Raw genomic sequence first — 11,158 nt, forward strand, 5'->3', positions numbered from 1 at the left:
AGTGTGACATATATATCATTCACACTACGTCTGCAGGGAGAGTTTTTAATGTGATGCTTTAATTTAACTGACTGAGGGGTGTGTGATTGCAGCCCATCTGATATCTATAGCTGTTATTATGTACAGTTTGTTACTGTTTTATATAAAAGCAACGTTTACAGTCACTGTTGTTGCTGTAACATTAAGTGTGTGTGTGTGTGTGTTGTGGCAGGCCGCGGGGACATCCAGCCTCAGCTGGACAGCGCCCTGCAGGACGTCAGTGATAAATACCTGCTGCTGGAGGAGACGGAGAAGCAGGCGGTCAGGAAGGCGCTGGTGGAGGAGAGGAGCCGCTTCTGCTGCTTCGTCTCCATGCTGAGGCCGGTCGTGGTCAGTGCTGCGTCCGGAACCTTCACATTACCCAATCCTTTGCATTGTTTTAAAATGTTTATTTAAATTCTTTAAATGTTGAAGACTTTACATAGCATTTGTAGCAGGTGGATGTGTTTGTTGTGCGGCAGGAGGAAGAGATGTCCATGTTGGGCGAGATCACTCACCTACAGACTCTGACTGACGACCTGAAGACTCTGACCATGGACCCGCACAAGCTGCCGGCCTCCAGTGAGCAGGTAGTTTACCTTCGGTGCTCGTACACTCATCAACCCATTCCTGATCTGAACCAGCTTGGACATGTGACTAAAAGTTTAAATCTCAGAAGCATCCTTGAATGCAGCACTTAAAGTCCCGCTGCACATGACATAACAGGGTTCTGGATCAGCTACAAGTAGTTAAAGCTACTAACTCGGCTCTCTCCCTCTGTGTCTCCCTCTCCCTCTTTCTCTCTCCCTCCCTCCCTCTGTCTCTCTCAGGTAATTGTGGACCTGAAGGGTTCAGAGTGCACCTGGTCCTACCAGACTCCGCCCTCGTCACCGAGCACCACCGTATCCAGAAAGTCCAGCATGTGCAGGTTGGTTGCCATAGCTACCCCCCCCCACGCCCCCCCCCTTCCCTCTCTCTGGCTTTATTCCTTTTCCTGTTGTCTGTACTCTACTCCCCCCTGTGGGGCAGAGGGTAGACTGCAGGCTATAATGAAGCACAGGGCAGCTTGTGATTTGCACTTTAAACAAGGTTTTAGTTTTTCATAGGAATCTACAATTAAATGAGTAAAAATAAAGACATGCATTTTCCTGACGTCTTCTTCTTGCTCCTTCTGTCTCTCAGCAGTCTAAACAGCGTGAACAGCAGCGACTCTCGCTCCAGCGGCTCACACTGTCACTCCCCCACCTCACACTTTCGTTACCGTGCTTCATCCTCCTCCTCCTCGGCGCTCCCCCAGCAGACGCCTGCTCGCCTGTCCTCCGTCTCCTCTCATGACTCCGGCTTCATCTCCCAGGATGCCTTCCAGTCCAAGTCCCCCTCCCCCATGCCCCCAGAGACCTCACAGGTACGGAGTGTGAAGGGACACATTCAGCCAGACTTGCTGTGGCAAGAGTAACAAGAGTAACAGAATGTTTCCACCTATGAGGTTGAAGAATGTTCCCAGGTTGCTAGGCTACTGTGGGCTCTTTCGCTACCGTGTGTGTGTGTGTACGTGAGTGCGTATGTGTGTGAATGTGTGCGGGTGTGTTGTGCTGAGTCACCTTGCTCGCCACAGACTTCCTGCTCACAGGGTTTCCCAAGCTGTGGTTCAAAGGCAGCTTGGGGTCAGGAGAATGCAGTGCTGAGGTCTCCTTGTTAAGTAATGATTTAATATACAACATCGTAACGACCAATTAAGTTCAAATGTCCAAAATTTAAAGGAAAAACTAGGCTCATGACACTTGCGCATCAAACATGCAGCATCATTGAGCGTCAGTCGTGGCTGTAGAACGTCTCAGACATGTATGAAGATTTGAATTCTCGTGCAGAAGAAACGGCCACATTGTTACTGATAAACGGCCTTTTCCTTTCACTTCACCTGCTGAATCTGCTTCTGCTTCATTTTAATGCTTCAGTTTCAGGCTTCTGCTCAGTTCTTCATCATTTATGCTTTCTTACGTCTGATTCTTTAGACACTGTGCTGGATTCATTCACTTTAATATTATCATTTTATTACTAAATTGTGTCGTCACGCTGCCTCTGCTTCTTTCTGTTTGTTGTGTTGTCTTGGCTCCCGTGTGTGTGTGTGTGTGTGTGTTTTCTCTGCATGGCTCTGCTGCAGTCGTGTGTCTCTCCTTCCTCCTCCATCTCTAAGAGCTCTCAGCCTGTCGGTGAGGAGCCTACCTCCTCCTCCTCCTCCTCTTCTTCACCCACACGCCGCGAGCTACAACAGGTGAACATTAACATTAACGGGAAACAAACAAACACACTCCTGTCGGGGTTTCAGGTCAGTCCAGACAAACTGGTGGAGCCGCCTGGGATAATGACAGCAAACAAACCATTGGAATTTAGATTTTTTGGCAGCAGTGATGACCGATGAAGTCGTTCACCGTTCACGTACTCACAGAGGGAGAACCAAGAGAAATGTTGAATCTTGCAAGGCACTTAAACTGAAACGTGTAGAATATTCTGCTTTGAAGAACATTTGTGTACGTTTTGTTATGCGTTGGTACTCTATAGTGCAGATTATTGTTGGTGAAAGCATTTGGAAAACCTGGAATTTCACGTTAGGAATCGATGGCCAAAACCAAATGCTTACAAAACTCTCACTTTGTTGTCGTGCACGTAAGGCAATAAATCATAAACCTTAAAGAACAATGGCGTGCCTGATGCTGCGTAATCGCTTAATGTTCGTGTTTATCAGTACTGAGTGCTTGTACACGTATTCTGGCGATTGGTTTGGAAACATGATGGTAAATTTAATCCAGATGGAGATGATAGTTTTCCTCTGATGAACCTAAAAAGCACATCAGTGCCTGTGAGATGCATGCTGGGTAATGTTTCCAAACTGCCTCATGTGGTCACATCCCCAGTGCTCCAGAATCGCCTCATTAATGTTGTTTTTCTTTTCCTCCTCCACTCATCCTCAGTTGTCAAATGGTTTTGATCACCACGCTGCCCTCTGCCTGTACGGAATGGTGCTGCAGGCCCAGGACATCCACCTCCACCCCCCATACTTCACCTCCTCCTCCTCCACCTCCACCTCACCCATCTCCTCGCCCTCCTATTCGTCCATTTCTCCTGAGTGGGCGTGGCCTGGCTCAGGCCCCGGCCCGTCAGGAGAGGTCACGGTCCTCTGCCCCGCTGGGTCTGGAGTGATCCCGTCATCTAGAGTTCCATCCTGGAAGGTTTGATCCTCCATCCTCCGTCGTCCCCTCCCTCTTTCTTTTTAGTGATTTGTTCTTTCTTCCCTTCCGCTTCCCTTCTTTCTTGTTCATCTCATTTCCTGTTTTTGTCGACTTCATAATCCACAAAGAGACTGTAGAATGACAAAACAACAATTATGGAATCCCGTCTTTGTCAGAACATTTCCAGCTGTTTAACATGTCATCAAGGGCAAACAGCAGCTTGCAGCCATACAAGCCTGTTGGTCAGTGATCAATACGTTTAATATCCACTTAGCAGATCAATCAGTTTCAGTTTCAGCCGTCGTCCCCAGCTGCCAAAACTCTATTTCCTCTGCGGTTTTCCACTGGACTGTCCAGCTGTTTGTTTTCAGATTTAGAGTTTTGCTGAAGTGCTTCAATTTGCAACAAGTAACCTCTCTAAGCGTTAATACATTCTTGCGTCATGCTGTTGCTTTCCGTCACTGTGTCACTGTGAAAATCTCTTCTTTGCTCCAAACAAATCACACTGCGCTTCCAGATCCAGATGTTCTATGCAATAGCAATTGTATATGTTGCAAAGTCTGTTTACATTACCCTTTTACAGTTTACATCTTAATCATCTGGCCTTACCTGGAGACCCCTTTACAACAACATATAAAGGCTCATTAAAATAAGGATAATCATGAATCTGCTTCAGTTGTCATGGCATTATCGTAGCTGTGAGTTGTTTGCATCTTGAGTTGCTGTTTAATCTTAATTTGTCTGACAGTCTAAATATCTATATCTATACATGTATATATATTATTACAAAATTATTTGTGGTAAACAAGTTTGTCAAATTGAAAAGAATGACTGTGTCTCTGTAGTGCCTCCTACTGGTCGAACCGGATCAGAAACCTTTGAGCCATAAAAATACTAACATTTACCACAAGGGGAAGCAGAACCTCGGTCGTCATTAATGCAAACAACAGTTGTAAAAATTGTTGCAGAAACTAGAAATGTGTAAATCTAAGAGAACATTGTGAGTGAAATACTTACCGGTTGTGGAATCCGCTCAGGAGCTGTTTGTTTGTGTGCAGGACTGGGCCAAACCGGGCCCCTATGACCAGCCGGTGGTCAACACGCTGAGGAGAAGCAAGGACAGGAGAGAGACTACAGATGTCACCACACCAGGGGAGGAGCCACATAAAGGCCTCAACTCAGTGACATCACCAAAGGTCAGGCTGAGTTTGTTTTTGTTTCGATCATCCGGCTCTGTGCTTTCGTTAAAGGGTGGCAGCGCTGTGTAACTGATCAGAAGCCAAAGTCACGTAATTTACTGAGAGCATGTTTACTGGACGCATTATTCATGCTTATCCTAATACTGCAAATACAATGTTCTGTCAGTTTATTAATCAGTGTTGAGTGCTTATAAATGTAATGACTGTGTGTGTGTGTGTGTGTGTGTGTGTGTGTGTGTGTGTCTGACTCCAGCAGAAAGACAGGGAGGCACACGAGGAGCTGGCCCGAGCTTTGGCACGAGGCCTCCAACTGGACATTCATGGATCCAGCAGAGACTCGGTGCAGAGCTCCAGTGGATACAGCAGCCAGACCAACACACCCTGCTGCTCCGAGGACACAATCAACACACAGGGTACACACACACACACACACTTGCTTGAATGTAAGCTGTAACTCTGGGACCTGGAGGCACCAAACAGAGCTTCTTCTTAAACTGTAAAGTAGTGCTGCAGATGTTGTTCTTGTTGAAGGATGATGTGTTGGATCGTTAGTTGTCGTTGTCACCGATCCCTTAATAGTCAAGATGTAATATTATGGTTTTCAGATTCTGATTACTTCTCTATCGGAGCCGAGCAAGAGGGCGAACATCAGCAGTCGTCAGATTACGATAAATCCTCCACCATCCCCCGGAACAGCGACATCAGCCAATCATACCGCCGCATGTTCCAGTCCAAACGCCCCGCCTCCACCGCCGGCTTGCCCTCCAACCCCGCCGCCATCATCACGCCAGGGGTCGCCACCATTCGCCGTACACCATCTTCCAAACCCAACCTGCGGCGGCCATCAGGGGGCCTCAACTTGGGCCCCATCCCCATCAAGCCCCCTATGATCCCTGTGAAGACCCCCACCGTACCCGAGCACCACATTGAAACACCACGGACCCCGCTTAGCCCCCCGTCCACCCCTTTATCACCAGGCAGTGCCGGGCAGCTGTCTCCTCGGTCTCGCCCCTGGGACACCCAGCAGCAGAGCGATGGGTCGGACCCACCCACGCCTCCGCCACAGCCTGGCGGGTGTCGGGTGTCCGAGTGGGAGCGCCGACCCCTCCCAGAGCTCGTGGAGGAGATGGAGTGCGGTGAGGCGGAGGACTATCTGGTGACGATCCGGCGAGGTGTCAAACTCAAGAAGACGATGACAAATGACCGGTCAGCGCCGCAGATTTACTGAGAGGAACGTGCCGGTTTGACCGCTACCATTTTGCATCCCTGGCTGAGTTTAAGTGAATGAGACACTAGGGACACAAAATGGCTGCTGTTGTGTCACATTAGAGAAAAGACACGTTGCCCAGAGCCTCTGATCAGGGATTAGTGTTTAGACTTCCTGCAGTAAAAGAAAGAAAAGGGGAAAGTGTCATCATGCCACAGTATTTTACATTGATTTCCAAATACTTTTCCAGGCGATTCCAGATAAATTCTGAAAACAAGTTTCTCCAACTAAACAAAATTTTGTAAGTGCGATTGTTTCGGCACATGAGCAACATCGGTCCCAAAGTACCACAAGTGATGCCACAAACACAACATATTATGTTGTTATTTAAAACATTTACAATAGTGAGAAGAAAATGGACAAGGAGAGAAACACTTGAAGCTGCTTAGTATTCGGCAATTTTGGCAAAAACTGGAAAAGTCTGACACTGATCCCAGATCCTTTCTCAGGGCAACTGTACAAGGTCACGCAGTAGACACGGTCAGATGTGTAAGCACAGCGTTGGGAAGACGCGGCGGTTGAAGTTATAACAGGAAAAAATCGTGGAAGAGATAAAGCAAACAAGTGATGATGTATTTTCAGAGCGAACCTTAAAATTGTATGTACATATTTATATTTCCATGTGTTTGTACTTTTTATTTGTCACATGCTCCTTTTACATTTTTTTATGCATTTTCACTTAAGGTGCCAAACTAAATTTAACTTAAATATGCTCTATTTTATTGAAATTACCTTCAGTCTTTTTTATGTGAAAACATAGAGGAGATGCTGGATTGAAAAAGATCAAGTGTATCTGTTTATGTAGGGTAGCATACTCGGCGTTGTTTTGCAGTATTTAACACCACGTAAATAAATCTGCATGTTCTGAAAGCCCAGAATGATGAACTTAGCTGGTAAATTAGACTTCTAGGTGAATACAGAATATATTATACCCTGCTGGGAAGGACGACAGACGCCTACAAGCTCACAGATCAACACTGGAAATGAAGGCCACTGGAAACTGGAAACTAGAGTTTACCAAACCAATTATCATATTCAAAGCTCAAGTAAAGGTTTTAACACATTTTGACAAACGATTCCTTGTTGTATTATCACTGCAGACTTGATCTGTGAGTTTGTTGGCCTCTGGCTTTACCAATGACCTCCGTCAAAACTTTATCGCTCTACTCTTGATGTGTTGCTAACCTGCCACCGTACAGTATGTGTGTGTGTGTGTTAGCGTACACTCGAGAGTTGTAGTAATAGAGGCTGCTACTACATGTTCCTGATTACTATGTAGTCGTAGTAATGTGGAGTGAAGTTTATTAGTGTATTGATCTGTTGGGGCGACGATAGGCTGATTCATTGGGCGCTTTAAGGAAACGGACCTCTGTGACATCACAAGTGTCAAAGTTAGTAAACTGGAGCCTCTCTTGAGTTCACTGCAAAGGTCAAGTTGCAAAAGAGGTTTCAGGGGTCAGTCTGTGTGATGTCATAGAGGTCAGTTCCCCAGACTTTGCACAGCGCCCCTTATAGCTACAAAAGCCTTTATACACTAATTTCTACACAGTGAATAGTGTTGCATATAATCAATAAACCAAATTTGATGTGTACTACCCGGTGAAGTTGCCCTTAACCCAGTTCATATAGTTTTGTTAACATCCAAAAGCTACAGCTCCCATAAGTCTTAGCTACAAGATGTCTTAACAAAAACTCACCAAATTGTCCAGTATGGTAAGTACCTATAAAATTCCTGAGGGGGCGGTAGTGCGCCCTGAATCATTCGTTTTCCGTAGAGGAGAAGAAACATGGGTGATAGTTTGGGAATCAAAAACGCTTTGATGCAACATTTCTTTGCTGTTTGGCAAACTGGGATCCAACTGTTCTTTGTTGTGTACTGTTGATGGTAAATACAAAGTACTTTATATACGGAAGACGTTTTGACTCTCAGATCGCCCCCTAGTGGATGTCGCATTAAATCGTCCCGACGTTTGTTTCGCTGGGAAATGGGGCAAACAAATACAAAGAGGAAACGGTGTAAAGTATCAATGTGTCCTCGCAACGAGTTACGACTTGTGGTAAAAACGGAATTACAACAGAGCGCATGTAGGTCCCGCTGTGAAGTAATATTCATTAATAACTACAACGGACATAGAAACCTTTAATAGTAATTAGTTAATGTCAGATGAGTAACAAATTGAATGTGTGTCAATGGGTTTAAGCTCAAGCTAAATACACTTAAAACTCCCCTGTTGCTACTAACTACATAGATGCCGTCTGATAAAGTGTCAATACAAGTCAAATTATTTATGTATTTATTACATCTTACTTCAGTTTAAATGTTTCCATTTCGTTTGTGGAGTTTTTTGATGACCCAAACTATGCTGATAAGCTTTTATTGTTTTAATATAAAAAGATATTAGCAAATATATTTAACATGCATGTTGTCCATTTTAGTTGAACAAAGGATTCAATCGTCCGTATACTTTTGTCCTGATTTTGTTTCGGACATTGTTTTAGACGCCACCGATCATCCTAAACATTGATGTTTTGTATGGTTTTAATACTAAACTCTGCGTCCTATGCGACTGAAGCCTGTCTGGTTTTACTGTGATTTGCTGTTCTCACCTTATTTTCCTGCGCAGGTTTTCACGAACACCATTGTGTAGCTGAGGCGATGACAAGCGTATGAAGCTGAACGTTCGAGGCCTGTGAGGAAGCGTGTGTTTGCTGCCGGCGGCCCAGTGCACACTGAGGATCGGAAAAGGGATTTTTTTTTAACCGCAAAAGATGCTCAACAAATGTGTCGTTAAGAATCAGATACATCTGTGCAATTACACAAAAACAAAGAAAATTTCAAAACTACCTGCACAATTTCTGCATGAATCCTGTCTCAATCCCTCGCCCTGTCCTCAGTTTGTGGGGGCCGCCGAGTTCAAAAGCTGTAAGTAATAGCAGCTGTAAGTGTGTTTTCACTCCTTAAATTACAATTACAATTGCCAAATTTACTGCCGTATATTTACTTTAAAATAACCATGGTTTGATTTGATTCAGTCACACTGAAGGCTTTGTTTCTTTCACGTGGTTTCCTCCTTGTATTTCCTGGATTTCACTGACACGACTGTCCGAACCTGATGGGACATAAGCTCACACACAAATGAGGTTCAAAGTTTCACATTAGGGTTCCGTCTGAGTTTGGATTCTATCCTAAGAGCACTCTGGGGTTCAACGTCTTGCTTGGGCTCTTGGTCACAGCTCGCACATGCCAGCTGTTTCTAAAATATCCTCATTTGCTAAGATGCAGGTCCAATAAATCCTTTTACCAAAAGTTATTTACTGGGAGCTGTGGGATTTAGACATACTGGAAGATGCTGGAAGATGAAACTTCCATTGACCTGGCACTTTCTTTACGAGCAAATTAAAGTTTGACACGTGAAACTACAAGGCGTTCATGAATGAATATATTTATTTGTAATCAGATCTTAAGGGAAACCACTTGGGAGGAAGAAGGCGTCCAGTGTCAAGCCCCCCCAGGAGAACTACAAATGTGACGTGACTGTGCTCGCTTGGTGCTCTTCAGTGTCGCCATTGGCCTCCTGAAAGGCACAAACACAGACTTTAGGAATGAAATTCAGAATTGTCCTGATAATCTGTGTGTAGCCAAAAGTTGTGGGTAATTAAAAGCAGATGAGAGAAGCGTAGACAAGTGGTGGTGCTGTTGAAGGTACCTTAGTGAAAGTTGAGTGAGAATTGAGACGGTTGGGAAAAAGGAGAATGTTGGTGGTGAACTTTTGGATGCTACAGCCTGTAAAGGTGTTTCCACTCTGGTGGCTGCCACTGTTTATCTCAAACAACAATTGTTTAAATATATAAATCAAAAGATTTGATCTCATATTGGGGCTTTGAGTCCACACAGGTCAGTGGTCCCATACACAAGAAGAGCACGAGCACAGACTAACAAGTCTAGAATAACCTGTTTTTAATGGGCAGAATAAACCCACTTTGATTTTTAATTCTGGTTTTATCTAATGTGTTTCATTATTTATTAACAGAGTCCAGCACTGCAACAGGTCTAACAGCTGATCATGTGAAAGCTGCTGCCTATGGTGATGATCTTTGCAAAAGTTCAGAGTCAGCTACTTAATCAGGCCGCATAACTGAGGCACTTCATAGCTAATAGACAAAACCTCTCTGACTTTGAGATTGCAAGTAAGAAAGAGGGTGACATTAGATTTCAGATGAACATTTTGTGATGTTACATTACTCTGCAGTTAGTACTTTCACATTATCAGCTGTAGTGCCGTTCTGGGAGTGATGGAAACCTGTTTTTTTGTGTTTTTTTCCCTCCAGCCCTGGAAAATCCGTTTTGTTATGTTTGATGTTCTGATTCTGGATTCTGGATGTGTCATATTTTATATGTATAATGGTTGTTTACGCTAAATAATAAAATTGAAGCAAAAAAAGAAGTGCATTTGTTGAATGAGGAAATAAGTGTTTTTAATTTAAATGAAAAAATAATAAATGAAGTTTAACTGCGAGGCGACACTGAGCTGCCGGTATACTCGGTTAGCATTTCGCTTCATCATGCGTGTGTCCCCGACACTGAGGCTGTCCCGAGTCACCGAGTCATCAGGCCAATCCCACAATGCAAAGCGTTGGAGGCACTGGCGAATCGTTTCGATCCACAATAGTGGATGAAGGCAAGAGTGGAGCGGCCGCAACGTTATTTTCAAACGTAAGTTATTTCAACTACTGTGGAGTTTTCACTGCCTCGTTCATGTGAAAGCAATTTGTAGATTTGTGTGCTTGAAATTGTCAATTAAATAAAATGTCAGTCTAAAGAGTTAATTAATTAGTGTCATGTCTGTAGCAGTGAAGTGTGTGTGTGGAAAAGTACTTTTGATGGGAGTTCAGGAACTTCAGGGAAAATTGATTATTTTATTAGGATTTCAGATGTCCTTCTAATCTCATATATTTATAGAAATATGTTCACCGGAGCTTCCCAGATGTGCTCAAAGGCACTTAAGGGTCCCCTGTACCCGCACAAAGCTGCAGAGAGCAGCGCCACCTGTGGGGCCAGAGGATGTATTGTTTTCCCCCTCTAACTGCATTCTGTTGCGCAATAATGTCTCATAATTCACCGCTTCAGCTCAACAATGAATCCGTCCACAAGATGGCAGCATAACAGCGCACATTTGAAGGATTTCAGTATACAGTATATTGAAAATTATTATCGTCATATTCAATCAGATGTTGCTGTGCTGTAAAAGTCAACACACATACACATTACACTGTTTTTGGAGAATTTGACCAAAATTCAAATTTGTCCAAACTTACACCAATGGATGCTAGTGCCATGTGGGTGTTGTGTCTGAACTTTTTTCCTTTTCCTGTCCAAAAATGTAAAATGTGATTAACTACACATACGTGCTGGCATTCACACTTTCTTTTAAAAAGTTTTGGCAGTG

General features: G+C 44.1%; 1 protein-coding gene across 1 annotated transcript in view; it reads left to right on the plus strand.

Moving 5' to 3' along the window:
* Positions 1-9,444, plus strand: part of LOC143000618 (protein MTSS 1-like) — a 12,253-nt gene extending 2,809 nt beyond the window's left edge. Inside the window, exons 5-12 of the mRNA XM_076150005.1 lie at positions 212-369; positions 501-608; positions 849-946; positions 1,201-1,423; positions 2,988-3,245; positions 4,304-4,441; positions 4,698-4,857; positions 5,050-9,444. Of these exons, the coding sequence (XP_076006120.1) occupies positions 212-369; positions 501-608; positions 849-946; positions 1,201-1,423; positions 2,988-3,245; positions 4,304-4,441; positions 4,698-4,857; positions 5,050-5,672 (1,766 nt within the window). The 3' untranslated portion in view covers positions 5,673-9,444. The remainder of the gene's footprint in view (positions 1-211; positions 370-500; positions 609-848; positions 947-1,200; positions 1,424-2,987; positions 3,246-4,303; positions 4,442-4,697; positions 4,858-5,049) is intronic.
* Positions 9,445-11,158: the final 1,714 nt, after the last annotated feature.

The sequence above is a fragment of the Genypterus blacodes genome, unplaced genomic scaffold, assembly GCF_046128005.1.
Source record: "Genypterus blacodes isolate CSIRO-AG114 ecotype Tasmania unplaced genomic scaffold, CSIRO-AGI_Gbla_v1 ptg000048l_1, whole genome shotgun sequence".
NCBI classification, from domain to species: domain Eukaryota; kingdom Metazoa; phylum Chordata; class Actinopteri; order Ophidiiformes; family Ophidiidae; genus Genypterus; species Genypterus blacodes.